The sequence below is a fragment of the Rhipicephalus sanguineus genome, chromosome 5, assembly GCF_013339695.2.
Source record: "Rhipicephalus sanguineus isolate Rsan-2018 chromosome 5, BIME_Rsan_1.4, whole genome shotgun sequence".
Lineage (NCBI taxonomy): Eukaryota > Metazoa > Arthropoda > Arachnida > Ixodida > Ixodidae > Rhipicephalus > Rhipicephalus sanguineus.
The window spans coordinates 19,023,629-19,040,871 of record NC_051180.1 but is presented as its reverse complement, the minus strand read 5'-3'; the positions used below and the strand labels follow the sequence as shown (position 1 = coordinate 19,040,871).

The 17,243-nt window shown below is 47.6% G+C and overlaps 1 protein-coding gene across 2 annotated transcripts in view; it reads right to left on the bottom strand.

The window, feature by feature from the left end:
• LOC119393324 (condensin-2 complex subunit G2) overlaps positions 1-17,072 on the bottom strand; it is a 76,374-nt gene extending 59,302 nt beyond the window's left edge. Inside the window, exons 1-5 of one of the 2 annotated variants that reach the window (XM_049416212.1) lie at positions 16,805-17,072; positions 14,330-14,468; positions 8,625-8,717; positions 7,291-7,442; positions 5,785-5,949 (exon numbers count right to left, since the gene is read on the bottom strand). In XM_049416212.1, coding sequence (XP_049272169.1) covers positions 5,785-5,949; positions 7,291-7,442; positions 8,625-8,717; positions 14,330-14,468; positions 16,805-16,858 — 603 coding nt within the window. In that variant the 5' untranslated portion in view covers positions 16,859-17,072. The remainder of the gene's footprint in view (positions 1-5,784; positions 5,950-7,290; positions 7,443-8,624; positions 8,718-14,329; positions 14,469-16,804) is intronic. The other variant, XM_049416211.1, reaches the window with a different exon arrangement.
• Positions 17,073-17,243: the final 171 nt, after the last annotated feature.

Here is a 17,243-nt window from a genome sequence, read left to right as displayed (position 1 = left end):
GGATTTTCTCTCAGCCCCTACGAGTTTCTAGCCTAATTCTGTAATAGTTGACGCACTATTCGCGCCCTGTGTTGCTGCTGGTCACGATTTCGGCACATGCCAGCAAAAGGGTGAAAATGGCGGAACAACCACCGAGCGGACAAAGATGGGTCATAAAACGAGCCCGTTCCGCGAACAGGCGAGCGCCTCAGGCACCCCCCGCCGCGTGCGCAGAATGGGGACGCATCCCTGCAACCCCGTGACTATGGCGAGGAGGCTGTCCTGACAAAAAGCCGGCCGGGGGGGGGGGGGGGGGGGGGGGGGGGGAGGGAGACGAACCATTCCCATCTGGGCTCTGGAATTGTCTCTTTTTGTTTTTTTTGTAGTGGCCCGAAGAGCTGCGAACGGACAGCGGAGTAACCCAGTTGTATATATTTGTAAATAGTTTCTTCGCTTGTCGCTGGTGATGCGACAGCCTCCGGGAGGCGATGCGCCGGGACGTGCTGGTATTGCACGGGCGCGGGCACTGTAACGTTGCTGGTATTGCAACGAGCGCGTGGGGTCCGAAGCAGCGCCGGGCGCTGCTGCCCCAAAAGGGTAGGGGGGAAGGGTTCACTTCGCATAGTCCAGAAGAGCTCGGCCCAAGTTCGCATGCCACCTCTTTTACCGCTGTCGACGACCGATGCGTGTAAATAGATTGGCAACCCCCGGAGCAGAGGTACGAGGTTTTGCACCACTGCATTTGTTATATTTTATTGGCCTGTCTTCAGAGTGGTAATGCTTACACTAAGGTTAATTCGCTCTGGGATTCGGCGCAGCATAGTTTGAATGTTCGTCTATCGCCGTCACCTCCACGTCTGTCCATTTCGTAGATAGCACGTCATGGACGTCCATTTCGGTCGGTGTCGCGAATGGGCAGTGTGCGTCCGTGGGAGGATTATCCACTAGTGTCGAGGTCATACGTCAACGCGCTAGTGAAGACCACGCTTACTATCCGGATGAACTGATCAGATGGAGAAACAATGACAAGAGACCGGCCGTACAGATGTTATGCACGTTAATTTGATTTAGGACAGCGAATGGGGACTCCTCGATAAAGTTTTCGTTCACTTCTTCAGGTTATGTATTTCGATATTCGGCTAGTGACTTCCTTGCAGGCAACTTCTCTTTCCTTGGTTGTACCCATTCTTGATTTCCCGTTTATGCAACCAGTGTTTAGATTCTGTTGAGCCCTCACCTTTTGCTTTTACGTATGTGTTTGTTTGAATATGTTTCACTATTTTATTTTCTGTAGTTCTTTTGTGTATAGTGTTGTACTCCACGAGTGTTTCCTGTGTTTTCCGCCGCGTTATGCCGACGAGTGAAGTCTGCGTGGCCGGAGGCAGCGACGGCGAGGCGGTGGATCGGGTTGCGTTTGCAGCGCCTGTCGTAGTCAAGGCATCGACGTGGCGGCCGGCGACCGACGCCTGTTGCGGTCCGTGTGCGTGAGGACGGGCCCGAGACGAGCGGCACCATTCGGGTTGACCATCTAAGAGACTCTTCGCGATCGTATCGACTTTTTATGTCTTCCTTACTGTTTGTACTGTTCCTTATTACTACCTCGGCGGATGTTTGTTCTTGTTTTGCTCGTTTCAAGTTGTTCTTAACTGTGGTTTCTGTGCACGTCAGATGTACGCGTTTCGATAAGGAGTTAACACTTTAATTGGGAGAGCTTTAGAGCTAATGTTTGTCTTATTTCTGAGGATTTTCGCCGCGTGTTAATTTAATTGAACGCCCAGGTGTCGTGCCGTTGCGACTTTGTTGTGTATGCTTACTTGGCCGACACCGGAGCTCCAGTTGGTAGGGGGCATTTAAGGAAGGAGGGATGTGGGAATTCAGGAGTCTGCGCCAGTGGCTCGACGCCATCTTCCCTTGGAGAATTCTAGTGTCCCTCTCCTCTCGACCGGACGGGTGGCAGCTAGTCATAAATCGCCGTCACTTTGCTGCCACCCCGCCCTCGAAGGTTAAACACGGTGTCCCATTGGCCCAGTTTTGGCGGGATTTGGACCTGGCTCGCGCTCGCCTAGAAGCGGCGGGCGCGCGACCAGGTTCGGGAGAGACCACTTGGGGACCTCGAAGGGTGCGTATGCGTTTTGGCTAGGGGTGTGCGAATATTCGAAATTTCGAATATTTTTCGAATAGTGTTTGCTATTCGATTCGATTCGCACTGCAATTTCACTATTCGAACTATTCGAACTTCCCAAAAACAGATACTGTCAACGTCAGACTGAAAGTGCCCCCTTCAGATTTTCAATATGCTTCACCTCATTACACTCTCGTATTGCGGCAAAGCTGTCTTTCAAGCTCCGTTACGGTCGAACTTAGCCAAGACATAACGTCCAATTGAAAGTGGTCCCTAGATTTTCAATATGCTTCACCTCATCACACCCCCGCATTGCAGCGAAGCTGCCTTTCAAACTCCGCCACGGTCGCCAAATGTATTAACTAAAGAAAACGCTGGTTCCAACATGGAGATGAAAGATGTGGCAGAGGTGGGGGCTCAATTAATGCTGTTTTGGACCTAAAATTTGGGCAGGAGGTCCGAAAAATTGGACGCCGAAGCTCTTTAGCATCCAAAATTTCAGATGTTATTATATATTGATGTCTACGAGGCAGATTTGGAACTCCGACCTTGAAGGGAGCACACCCTTGTCCGCCACATCAATTGGGCTTCCACAGAAGTTGAAAGAGGAGAGGCTGAGGAAATGGCATCTTTGCCTATCACGTGTAAAGTGTTGTCGGCAAGAGTTTTGTTGCACCAAATCATGTACATAAATACAATTCGGCCTCTACATTGCGCTTCAACCTAGCGAAAAGAAACACTTTCATGTTGCTATCTCCATAAGAATATGCTTAGGAATCCTCTCCAACTTCTTCTTTTTTGCAATTTCGCTTCGAAGTATTCGAAAAATATTCTAGAAATATTCGAAAAATATTCGATTCGATTCGCACTCACACTTCAATATTCGAATTCGCTTCGCACCCAAAATCTTGCTATTCGCACAGCTCTAGTTTTGGCCGCTCCGGCCGGCGGCGATCCTTTGTTCTTTGTTCTTCGCCGCCGGCCGGCGGTTACGTCGTTTTGTCGGGGCTCCGGCCTCAGCGGGCGCGCGCTACCCTCCGCGGTCTCGAAGTCCCGAGGCAGCGCCTCGCGATCGTGCACCGTATGTTCCTTTTAAGTGTTGCTATGTCTGTTCTGTTTCTTCCGCTCTGGGGTGCGCGATCGCGGGAGCGCTGGCCGAAGGGTAGGTCGACTCTCCAAACCTGGTTCTTTGTTTGCTTGTTTTATAGGTGTGCCATTTGCGGCCACATTTGGTAACAAGTGTATTAGCTAATTGGTGTTCTGGGTAACTATCTTACGTGCGATTGGTTGTAACGAATTATTGTTCTCTTGTATTAAAATCCCCCGTAATAAATCACTGATTTGGGGAGTGTTGCCTAGGGTCTCCCTCGCTGCGCGCGATGGCTCGCCGTCCCTTCGCGGTGATGGGCCGAGTTCTCGCGCGCAGGACGAACGAGGACGCGGCAGCCTGCATGAAGCTCCCAGTGCTCGAACCCGCGGTGGTGCTTGGCACGACACCACACGCTGTAACAAACTTCAGCATCGAGAATGCCCTCTGCACGCTGGCCTGCGTGACAGGCCCGCAAAACTCCACTTGTGTTAAAGGGACACTAAAGGCAAATAACAACTTATGTCAGAGTGAAAGCTCAATGTATGACCACGTCTAAAACGGCAGTATTATCAACAGCAGTGCCCTACTTACCGAGAAATTAAGCTAAATGTATCACACGACGAGCGCCACGAGTGGGACATTTTGGAAGTGATCCCGATGACGTGGGAGTGTCTGAATGCAATTAATCACTAGTAATCAAACTAGCTGCAATAAAAAAAGAACCTTCCGTGCATCAAGAGACGTAATAAAATGCTGCTTGTTCGTTTCTGTTTGATTCATGGAAAAAAGAACCTCTTTGGCGTTGCCATGGGGAACGGCGCGCGTGGTTCAAAAGTTCCGTTTTCGCAGAACTGCGCTTCGCCCGGTGCCCTGCTTCGCTCACGCGGTCGCGTCTCAGTGGTAGTTTCGGTATCGCGTACAGCCGCGTGTGTTTTGCACGCTCGTGAAAGTCGCTCCGATAGAAAGTTCGACAAAATACCGCATGCATGTGATTTTGCCGGATGCCCGAATGGTGCACGCTGCCGCGCAGCAAAGGCGGGCAACGTTTGGCACGGCAACAGTGACGTGCAAAATAACGCTTTCAGGCGGGCGATTTGAAGTGCGCTAACGCGATGCGGACCACTAAAACGTGATTTTATTTCAAAATAAGCACTCCCTTGGCATAAAAGTAGCACTACGAGGTTTCTGGACCACTGTTTCAACAATCAACGTCAACTTAATATTTGCCTTTAGTGTCCCTTTAATATAAACATCTATGGTAGCCAATGTTTTTGTTTTTAGCCCAATTTCAACATATCTTTGCTTTAGAATTCTCGCCCGAGGTACGCGACAATACTGTACCTTGAGATATGCATAACTGCTCACTGTGCATGACCTCAGTTGTTCCGGATTGCCAAGTGTTCTCGTGATTCGAAATACGATTGAAAAAATTGCGGTTTCACTCCGGAACAAAATAGATGAAGTTTCGGTTACGATGTCGTTCCGGTCAAAAATATCGTTTTTTGCGTTTTTTTGTTTTCGTTCCATTCCGACACACTGCTCCCATCTATTCTTGTTTTGTGATGAACCACAAAGTGCTATGGAAAACGTACTAACTCAATCCACTATATACCGAAACTTCTGGCTACCACATGATACAAAGCATAAAATTATGTGCAACAACACGCGCCTGCCAAACCACCCCTCTCTGGTCAAAGGTTAGATTGATAATGTCATAGCAAATGATACTGTCACGTGGTTGTGATAGCGAAGAAGGCTGCAGAAAGACTGGAAAATACGGAACTCACTATTGGGCAAACTTTTGCCCAGAAAATGAGAAGTCAACGTACAAGCGATACAAGCTGGACACTCATAGCTGCAAGATCTATGATCGGCCATCGAGTAATCTGATTATCGGTGGAATGCGTCGCCTTTTATACATCAGTCATCGAACCTTCCAGCGTTATCGCTGCAACTTTACTAAACTTTACTATTCGCATCCTGCATGTCATCTTAACAGAATGATCTCAAACAATCGCAAAGCTTCCCAAACACTGCGGTGCAGCCTGCGCCGAGCATTGCTAACAGTTTTTGCGGGTAAAACCTAGTACATCAATATAAAGCAATAAATGCGTGTGGCAATAGGCAAGGTTTTACGTGTCAAAATCACGACATGACTAAGAGGCACACCATAGTGGAGGGCTCCAGAAATTTACACAATTTGGAGTTTTTTTACATGCACTGACATCGCACAGTGCACGGACCTCTAGGCTTTTGCCTCCATCCAAATGCAACCACTGCGGCTGGTATCAAACCCGAAACCTTCGGGTCAGCAGCTGAGCACCGTAACCATTGTACCACCGAGGCGGATTGGCATAGCAAAGACAACAGCATGATGTTGTTGAAGACTCCAGATATTTGCAGTTCAAGACTGCAAATTATAACCCCCTCCCTCCACCCCAAGCCTGCTTTAGCACTACGGAGACTTTTTTTTGCTTCAGTGGACTTGCTTGTAAGATGGCCTTCAGAATCGTCCACTTAAACGTACTGCTGGTAAGTCCACATTTTATGCCTACTGATGTTCACAGCAAGTGAAGCTTAGAAGGCACAGCACCTTGGCAATACCGAGGTAATTTGGCGAGACAGCACACTGGGCCAGCTGCTCATAGAGGGCCTTGCAGTCTTCAGAATCCAGTTCGACGGCATCCAGTCCATCTTCACCACTGCCCAGGCCACATTTCATCAACAGGACAGATGCAACAAGCTTCTCTGCTTTCGTCTGAAACAACACGCACAGCACATTGAATTCAATAGCAAGGGTATTGAACTGCAAATGCCAACATTTTTAGCACTAACCAAATGCTGCATAACCAGCACAACGTCAAAAATAAAGCTAACTGTGCCAAGCCGGTTCATGAACTGGTTCAGTAAATCACACATTCTTGTCTCTGCCAACCAGAGCGGTATGAACCCAAATTCAAAGTGAACCAATATTTGTTTTTTATCCCATTTTCACATTGTCTAAAGCAAGTGTAATGTTTCTATATTTACATACAAGTCTATGTACCAATACTCCCACGAACAGCCATGTAATTTGACCATACCTAAACTTCTACAGAAGTTTGCAACATCTGACAAAGGAAATTAATGGATTTCATGTACTACGCATCAAAAAGTTGCCCTTTGGCCTAAATCTCAGATAACAAAGACTGATTGCTTTATTTCTGCAAAACAGGCAGGTAACTCGCAGGGAATTGTCTAAACCCAGCTACTGACCGCAAGTCTATGCCAGGGACTCTCAAACTTTTTGGCCTCGGGGGACCCACCAGCTTTCCCAGTGTGCCACGGAAATGATTCTATACAGACTTTCTATAAAAGTTCCAGTGAAGCAACTTACTGGCTATACGCTGTATATTATGTACAAGCAAGAACAAAAAACTCGTTGGGTCCCTTATGCATTCGCCCAAGACTACTCAAAAGCGAAAGCCACCTGGTGTATGCACACCCACTTTTCTGCGCACTTGTGCCTGTTACTCCACAAAGTAGTTGGCCAATGTAAACTCTCTAGGGCGCCAATACCTGCAAGACAACACTCACACCTACATGGCTGCATGCTTTGTTGATTCTGTGGCTAACGACGACGATGAATTATGGTTTAGACCTTTCTAATGGGTTGGCAGCTTTCAACGACCCACTCGTTACGCTCGGTATGATGAGTGGTGCAATTCTACACTTCTGCCACGCAATATTACATCCGTTAACGACATCGTACTGCATATGCCGCATGCGAAAGACCATGCAGGCAGCATGGAAGTGAATCACAGTTTTGTGTGCCGTTTCACATGCTAGATGGCATTAGATGCACACGGTGGCTCTTTGTTCTCGTAGCCCTCTCTCAAACCGAAACTGGTCATAATAAACCAAATAATTATCTGCGACGCGCTGCAGCAAGCAATGTGCTGTGTTACGGCTAATAGGCCTCCAGCAACATATTGCAGCAAAAAAATGCCACGCCAGAATTTTTGTGTCAGTACCCCTTTAGCAAGGCCTGACTGTACAGCCACAATGAAAAGGCAAGATTATTCTGCAAGAGCTCAAATGCGTAGGTGACTAGAACTACCTTTGAGCATTTCCTCAGGGACAGCTGCACAGATCTTATGAAGGTGTTGAACCACAGGTCCTTCCAGCCGTCAAGCTTTTTGGTGCACCACGCGACGCAGAAGGCATGGATGGAGTCCAGCAGCTCTCCGTCTTCCAGTAGGGGCATTACACCTGAACCACAAAGGAAAACTTCGTCCGAGAATCTGAACCACGCCGAACACATTGCCGACATGAGAATGGGACCACCCAAGCTGTATATTTATAGACCAACAAGTAACCAAAAAGCACCCAATTTTTGCTGGTATGTGCAAAAGGTAATCATGCAACGCAAGGCAAAGAAACAAGATGTACAGGAAAGAGCACTAACTTGCAACTAAACTTATTTCAAGAAAGGTTCCTTTTTATACAGTGCAGCAAGGTGCACAGTTACATTTGCACAGAAAAATCCCATACAACCACATGTTATGTAACCATGCTCTTAAAAAAAAAAAAAAAAAAAACACTTCTGCTCTACGCAGGGGGACTGGCGTATCACTGATACAGACATCTCGTTTCGGATTGACAAAAGAGGCCTCCATTAGTTCTCATGCCACAGTATTTTTGCTCCCTTCCCAGTATGTGAATATTTGTAAGATCCATCTAGCCTCCGTATAGTTTGCAACATCGCATATAGTCTTAGACCAGGAACAGCGATCATCACTTAATGGGCACCTCGATGGCAGTGTCAATGAGCTATGGTGGACTTCGTACAGTGGTTTTAAACATTGATGGGCACATTCACAACCAGGCCTTTGATAAACTGACCTCCGCCGCGTCACCTCTGTGCCGTGTGCTCAACAGCTTCACCGGCCATCCACCTTCACAGGAGGAATGGCTGACAGTTTTTTTTTGGTATTTCTTGTACGCGAGTACTGCATGCTTGATGTGAAATGCACAGTTTCCCTGTTGCCACATCACAGACAGCACAATACTCTAGCGTTAACTGTTTTTGGGGCTTAAAGCTTAAAGATCTGGGTTGTGCTGCATGTTTCGTAGCAATATCTGCCGAGGCCACATACAGCAAGTGTAGCCTCTTTTGAGAGGTCTAAGCACTGAGAAGTCGAGAACGGATCTCGGAAAATGTTAATTACCTTGCTGTTGAAACATATCAGCATCAACCTAAAGCAAACACAAGTGTCACTTTGCACGTAAAGGACGAAAGACTGATGGCTGCACCTCTAGCTTACTGCGAAAAAGAGTATCGAGGAGCCACAAGTAAGACAATGAGAATATAATGAAAAAGATACTTCACAGTCACTACCTATTTAGCACTCCTGGCAGGACATACTACGCACAAGTTGTTGGCAGGCTTACCATTTAGAAAATGGGCGGAATTTGTGAGAGCATTGCACAATGTGTCCGCCTTCATGGCCGCATGACAAAGTGCGAGAAATGGAAGACATTCTTCTTCCTGCAAGAAGAAGCCAGGAGATTAGCGCATGCATGATGTGCAGGCATAGCATAAGACTGAACATGTAAATTCACAAGATTACTCCCTGTAACCACTCGTTTACTTGAAAAAGCTTGCTGTTTTCTCCTTACCACTGTAAGAGAGAAACAAGAGACAACGCCCGTATGCTGGGCCGGATGTTCTTATTCTGCTTCGATGTTCTCTTTCTCACTCTGGCCCATCGCACGCCTCGAGATCCCGGTGTCTCTTTTCATCAATACACTCGGCCATGACTGCGAGCTAGCGGAGCCGCCAACAACATTTCTGGTGGCCGGTGCTGGCTGTGTCGCTGTGATCGGTCGCTACCGAGCTGGGGCTTGGCTTAATACTAGGGGTGTGCGAATACCAAATTTTTCGAATACGAATCGAATACGAATATCCACCTTCGAATATCGAATCGAATATCGAATATCAAAGGAAAAATGCCTCCACAGTAACAATATTTTATTTAACATGTAGCTATTTGAAAAAAAAAAAAAAAACATTAACAGCCTGACTGGCAACACACACTGCTATCTCCAGAACACAATGTCCAGGCTAGCACAATTCACATCGCAACGCAAGCAAATATCACGGCAAAATGAAAGTAATGACTAGATGTCATCATGAAGAAAAATGAGTTGCTCCACATGATCAGGCAGCAGGCGCTGCCTTCTAGCAGAGACAATAACCCCCCCTGCCACTGAAAAGGCACGCTCGTTTGGAACAGAAGTGGCTGGTATAGGGAGGTACATGGGGCAAAGCTTTGCCAGACTGGTGTATCTGAAGGTGACTAAAGTCCGCCACCAGTCACATGGGTCACTGTCTTTCTTCAGAAGTGGTCCCGCATAGTGAACGAGTGGTGCAGCGGCACGTTACGGCCGCATAATATTGAAAATATACGGTTACATGATCGCCAACAGCGCTGCACGTTGGAGATGCACCAGCAATAAATCATACGTATTGGGGCGCTCGTCGCAGGCAGATATCGTGCCTCCGTGCACTTACGATGTTTATCGCTCCTCTCGGCAACGTTTTTAGCTATACGAACGCAGCATAAATGTGGAAGACGAGTTATTTAATGCACGATTCGAATCGCATATTCGAATTTTTTGAATATTTGAAGTCATTCGAATATTCGAAACTTTTCGAATACACGAATTTCGAATCGAATACGAATACTTCGGATGTAATATTCGACGAATATTCGAAACTTTCGAATATTCGCACACCCCTACTTAATACTTTGCTGATGATGCCTCTGGCGGGCGGCATCGACTGTAGTGTGTCGGCCGGTCTCGGCCACGCAGAGACTTTGTTGGATGAGGCACGAAGCATGCTTCTGGCGGCTGGCATTGTCGCGGAGGTAACTGCACAAGCGGTTTGCCCAGGATAGGCTGCTGGAACAGCATATGAAGAGCCATCTGGTTTGTCATGGCTTCTTGGTATGTCTTTCCCACGTCTTTCTGGAAGCCGGTTACATACGAATAGTGGTCACCGCCGGGAGGACAGTGAGGACCTTAGTCAGGAAAAATCTTTCATGGCTGTGGGGAGACTGAGAAATCCTTTTCTTCAGCCGCATTCTCTACGTTAATAACTGGGATCTCATCCTACTCACTTTCGGTGTCGTCCAACAGCTCTGGAGGCGCTCCTTCTGGCACACCGAGTGTGTTGAGTGGGGGGTCCAAGGTAGAAGTCTTTTGAATAGATGGCACGTCAATAGGCAGATGGATTAGCGATGGCGCAACATTCTTGCGCTTGTCCAGGAGAGCCTTCTCACTCGGTGGAAGGTGATCATGTGCTGAAGACTGCTGTGAAATCTGAGAAGCTGTTCCGGTAGGTCTGTGAGCACGTTTACGGTTGCCATGAGCTCTTCCAATGCAGGTTGCGCGTCAGGCACGACAGCAGCTGGCATCCCCACGTGCACCTGTAGCAAAGGCGAATCTGAGGGCCTATTCTCTAACTGGGTCGGATGAGGTGTGCCTACGCAGGCCATTCTGTGGTGGTGGTGAGCTTGATCTCCGAGAGAGGGCAGGTTGGTGGACGCCCAAGCAGCACCGTCGAGGTGGTGTACTTCACATTTCTCATCCGCGGTAGAGAATGGGTCGGCAGTAAGGAGGTCGCAGGCATGAGAGAGCGGCCGAAAAAGGCTTGTGAACTTGGCACACCACTCAGACCAGGATCTTAGCACGACTCCTTCATAGGCGTGCCATGCCGTGCCGGCATCGCAAACACAGTCGACAGCCACCCACCATTTCTGCTGGTCCATCCAGGCATCGTGAGCTCCGAGAGTGTTGATAGTCACCACCCAATTTTCGGCGTCCCGAAAGCCGCAAAACACCGGTAGTTCCCAGGCAGCCGGCAATGGTGGGACGGCAGGCGAAAATTCAGAGTGTGCCCGCGCCAAGACGCAGAGTTGCTCCGAGAGCTGAATGAGGGCACACCGGAGCTCTCGCTGGTTTTCGGGGGAGCTGGCCTCAGATTTTGCGAGGCGGCTGCAACCAGCACAGCACTGATTGCAAACAATGCTGGCAAGGCGGTAGGAGACAGCTTGGAGCTTGACGCTGCCAAGGCGTTAGTCGTGACGTGGAGTTGGGTGATAATATGCCGCAGTGCTGTTGGGTGATCCGCATGAAGAGCCAGAGCCCGCATCCCCGGATGGTACAGAGACTCCGGTACTTACGGTGGCACGTTCGATGGCCAAGGACGCATGACGGCGCCCCTTGGAAATTCAGATCTCCTCAGACTCCTGGGCACAGGATCTCTGCCATTGGAAGCGCCAACCACGTTCCCAGTCAAGCAGAACCCATGTGATGCCTTGTCGTGAACTGGTATTGCGGCACCGATGAAGGGAGGTTGAGCTGCCGAGGAGGCCTGGACGCCGTCCCCGGATGGTGCTTGAACCGCCGACAGGTGCCGAGGAGGCATGGACGCCGTCCCCAAACTGTGCTTGGTGCGGCAACAGGTAGGCGGGTTCCATGTCTGAGGAAGCGTGGGCGGCTTTCTTTGGGTGGCGGGTCCGGAACACCAAAGACGCACGAGCACAGGCGGTGTCTCTCTCTCTTAAGGCTTCGTTTCAGACGACTGCGTCATTGTAAGAGAGAAACAAGAGAACGCCTGTACGCTGGGCCAGCTGTTCCTATTCTGCTTCGACGTTCTCTTTCTCGCGCTAGCCCATCGCGCACCAGAGATCCCGGTGCCCTCATATTTCCCGCATACCGGCGCCACATTTTGTTCTCTGCGATGCCCCCCCCAGAACCCATCTCACCAGACAAGAATACCGCCCACAAGACGCATCAGTTGGCGATGCGGCCTCCAAGCTCACCAGCGCGTGAGCACGAGCACGTTCAAGATCTTCTAGTGCCAGACACGCTCCAAGTCGAGCAACCGGGCAAGCCTACCCTTCAATGCGCTCTCAGGCCAACCAGTGCAGCTCCCGCACACTCAAGAGTAGTCACTGCCCTGATGCGCCGACGGTCACCGTGCGCTGTTCTGGTCTTAGGAATACAATACAACTAACATGACTAAGAACGTCGAAGACTTGCCTATGCGCACTACTCCCCTCTCCCAGCCAAGAAAATGAGAAGTATTGGGGCACATACACCTGTCCCTGCTGGGGAGCCCTGAAACAATGGAAGGCCCTTTTTCGGCAACACCGTACATTCCGCCTAGCTTGCGCAATCGGAGTTTGACACAAAGCAGATGCACTCCAAACCTTCGGATACGCACCCGTCTACCGACAACACTGTTTGTCGACGGCAACCGCGCATCAATTCGGTCGTCCACCGTTCCTTGTAAATTACATGGGGTGCATTCGAAAAAGCAACAGGCGAAGTGACAGCACGACCTTCCTGCAATAGCCAGTGCTGTCCGCCTGAAAAACCTGCACTTCGCCCAACAGACGCACAAGGACCGAGACCTGCAAATACCGAGAAGGAACAGCCAATTCCGCCCACCAGAGACATTTCTGCAGCTCGATTGCCATGCAGTGCCGCAGCATGGCTGAGTAAGGAAGGCAGCGCCGTTCGCGCGCTAGGCAAGCGCAATGACAAGAAAGACTAGGGTGAAGAATAGAACAGCCAGCCTAGTGAACAGGCATGCATTTCTCTGTCTCGTTCATGACACCACTTACTATATTTGCATTGCCATGACTGCATTGTGGCGTCTCCAGTTGAAATAAAGTGTGCTGCCCCAGTTTGGAACTAGCAAGCAGTTTGCCAGTTGCGCATGATCTGTGCTGTTTGCAGTTTTATTTTGATGGCTGCTTTCATATACTCTAAAGGCACACCTTCGCAGAGTTCTTGCAGCTGTAAAGCCCTGTGCCTCACTGAGGACCCAGATGCGAGCGCCACAGCAGTGTGATCTCAATGTACTCAAGACATTCGTTTAGGTTATAACACTGCCCTTCCCACCAGAGCGCACATCGAGTGAGCTTTCGGCGATGTTGCTGATGTACTGACTTAAGAGGGGACACTGCTATTAAAAACACGCACACAGATATACATAGTCACCATGTTTCATCAAAATTAATCTATGTATATTCGTGTGCCGGTTTTAAATATGCAATTACTTTTCCAGTATATTCTGTAGTTTTTAAAATACAAAATATTTCATGTGCAGTGCAACAAAAATGGATGTTCTAAAGCCATTTCAACAAAAGTTTATGTTGAACATTCGCGAGTGAGTGAATTTCAAGTTAGAATTTCACTCGTGAATGTTCAACTTTTGTTCTAATGGGTTTAGAACATCCATTTTTGTTGCACTGCACACAGGTGCGATTGCAGATTATTGTGACATGCTGATTTACTTTGTAATTAACTCTGCTTAGAAAAAAATCTTGCTCTCCAAAAGGCACACGAAATATTTTGTATTTTAAAAATTACACAATATACTAGAAAAGTAATTGCATATTTGAAATCAGCACACAAATATACATAAACTCTAAAGTTTCGTCAAACTTGATCAAGAAATAAAATTTTTTTCAAGTGCCATGTCCCCCCCCCCTACAATTGAGAAGTGCTGACCACCAAGACATGACTAATGATAAACCGCACGAAAACACCAGGGGCAAGAAAGAAACACAAGACTGGTGTAGTCACGCATGTCTTTTGCAGTCTCAGCTGTGGTGTTATTCACGCAGTTTGACGTTGCCATGGATTACAGTCCTGCCCAGTGCTCAGCTTTTTCATGCCTCTTGAAAAGCTATTTTCAGTGCAAAGAAACAGGGTTTGAAGAACTGTAGAGTACACAGTAAAACATCCAGACCGGTTCAAGTCATGTACAATGTTAGCAAAACAGGACAAAAACAAGTTACACAAAACGAGTCAATTGCTTTTCATTACTTCAAGCAGCGACTGGCAACAGTAATCAGTTACATTTTGTAAATAACTTTTTTTTCTGTAATGCTTACAAGTCTGACATTACAAGCCGGGCATTGTAAGGGAATAACGAGGGTACTGCAGTAGTTAGCCGACAGATGCTTCACAACTTCCACATCCCAAACAATCGAGCTAGCAACACAAGAATCATCAAGAGGAAATCAAGTGCAAGCACACAGTTTCTTTCTTTTTTCCACACAGCAGGCTGAAACTTGCCAATCGTTCTTCAGAGACGACCTGTAGAACTGTCTTTTTAAGTTGTTCAAACACAGCCTTCCAAAGTGGCCCCAGCTCTGTGGAAGGCAATTCCTGGATCTTTTGTTGAAGTTCTGCTTTTGCAGTGGCATCCTTCTGTAGGAAAAAAAAAATATAGCTCATAATATAGTTCATAGCTGCACAAGCGAGCACTTAAAACATACCACATAGAAACATTAGGCAAGATTTCTAAGCCAGCTTTACGTTCACTAGAACTCAAATAATCCAAATGACTGTTTGTGGTGACCTCTTTTCACTAGAAAACGAGAACTTCCAAGAGAACTCTTAGAAGGAGAATGAACAAAAAAAAGAAAAAGTTATCAGAAACTCTAGCCGGCTTGGGAATGATGTCCACCTACCATGCACCTTAAACCATGATGGAATGTATGAAAATTTAGGGAACCTGCTTCACAATTCTAAATATGTGCAGAACAACAGAAACCCCATGCTATGCTTCTGTTGAGTATCGCACACAGTGCAAGAGACTAGAAATAGCTGAGCATTGAATGTATTGATCACTATGTGATCACTGGGCTTTTAAAAATGAAAAAAAAAAAAAAAAGTACATAAGTTGCACTGACATGCAGGCAATTATTCCGCACATAAAAGAAGGTTTAAAACTAAACGCAGTCATAGTGCACGCAAAGAAAAAAAAAATTGCAGGTGTATGAAATTCTGACAACCATAACTACACATGGCAGAGTTCTGTAATGTGGTTGCTTTTACAGCCTAATGCTATGTGCAAGAAATTTCACGCTGACCCATGAACATGTAATGTGCACAGCGTTACCTTTTAACGTAACATATTGTAATCACAGACAAGCCCTTCCTTTCATACGGTAACCTGCACACCTATCTTTTTACCAGAAGAACAGTGAATAGCAAGAACAGAGGAAAGAAAGAACCGCAGGAAGGACCGCCGACCTGAAGCATTTGGTTGTATGTCAGCGCGCTATTCTGAGGTCCTTTCCTCGGTCCTCTGTTCAACAATCTGCTGTTTCACAAGATGCAGCAGCCAGCCCAAGTGAACCTGCTGCTCTGCTTGTTTATGCATGCATTATGTTCTTAGCAAAAAAAAAAAAAAAAGCAGCCCGGTTGAACTTGGGAGTTTAAACATCCTGCTGCTTCCCTGTAGATTTGTTGGCCAAAAACAGCTGTTGAGATTAGAACTAAAAGTTAGTTGCTATTCGCAGTGAAATTGCAGCGCGCATAAAATGCACACACACAGTGAAGTGGACAAATAAGCGCTTGTTCAATTTATCGTGCCTCTTGTGCGCGCTGCAATTGCACCATGAGCTGTTTACAAGTAAATTATGCCGCCGTGTTTTGCGAACTGTGCGAACAGGCGCACCGCGCGGTATAGAGAGCCCACTGTTTTGTGTCACTTCGTCGCAGTTATCAAAAAGCTGACGATTGTTTGCATTATCTAATTCACCTACGTCGCTTACTATATTTATCCTTGTTGAGAAGGTCACCTCGCGGGAGCGTAATATCAACCCGTGAACATATATGTACAGCACGCGTATAATACACGTACGATGTGAGGTTAAGGACAATCGAAACTCATGCGTGAGAGGAAGTGAGGGGCTGCAGCCCTGCGAGTCAAGCGATGGGCATGCCTAGGGTCCAACTACCGACATTTTGTAAAATGCTAATGCTTTGTGTCCCTTTAAACAATGATAAAAAGTGAAACTGCAATGTGTTCAACTGTTTTTTTCTTAAGGACAATAGCGCGGTATAGAATTTTGTTTCAGAAGGGAGGTGGGGAAGGGGCTTAATTCTACTTGACCGAAGGCGGGAACCGAAGGCAGGCAGCCGATGTTGTCGCACTTGACATTACGCCAGGTGTCCTCGCACATGGAAATATCGAATGTTGAGGGAGGGAGAGGCTTAAATAGTGCGACAAAACATGGCGTCAAATGGCCACCGAAAGAAACGAAACCACGCACCAGCCGCCCCACCCCAACCCCCTTTGCTAGCGCGCCAATTTAAGGTTCAAGAACTGTAGCAAGCGTCATACACGGACGTCAAACACGGCCTATTGGCCACTAGCACTGCCGGCCAACTGAACGTTGTCAAGGTCCACTGGCCGCCAGAAAACACTCGGCCCACAACTCTTTAGCGCAGCGAACGTTTCTGTCGTGCGCCACGAACTTTAAAGATCACACCAACGCACAAAACGCCTTCAGCGATAGCAGCAAGCTGAACACCAAATCATTTGCGCTCCTTGTAACATTTGTTCGAAATAAGCCACTACCTAAGAACCACGGTGTGTTGACGCGGCAGCATCCCCAAAGCGCTTCCGCAAGACGCTTTGATTCCTGCGCAGCTGAACCCAAATATCGAAATTTACAATTGTTCGCACAGCGTCATTATAACCGCAGTCGTTGCTCTTGAGTACCGTGTGTAGTGCGTACAAAAACGTGACTTACGGAAGACGCAAGCGGCAGTAACTTCTCCAACGTCGCTGAAGCTCCGGACGCCATCGGCCAAGATTTGAAATGGTAGCTCTTGGCAAGACTTGCTCAGCGCAAGGCCTGCTAGCTGAACTACTCCGGGCAACAAAAGCGCCTGACTTTAACGCTGTAACCTAAGTACGGACGCCAACACATCAAACGGTGAGCGACGTTACGCATGGATATTTCAAATTATTTCAAATGCAGGCGATACGGTTGGCGCCGGCGCCAAACTGGCCAAAACTACTGCATTTGCTTCATTTTATACTAGACTAACCACAGTCGCTTTCACACGAAAGGTAGAATCTGTTTAGTAACAACTAGTGTTACTATTAGTATATCTTGAGTGGTAGTGGTATGCAGCGCCGCCGCAGCATATTTGGCGCCATCTACTTATTTTTCGATTGGACGAGGT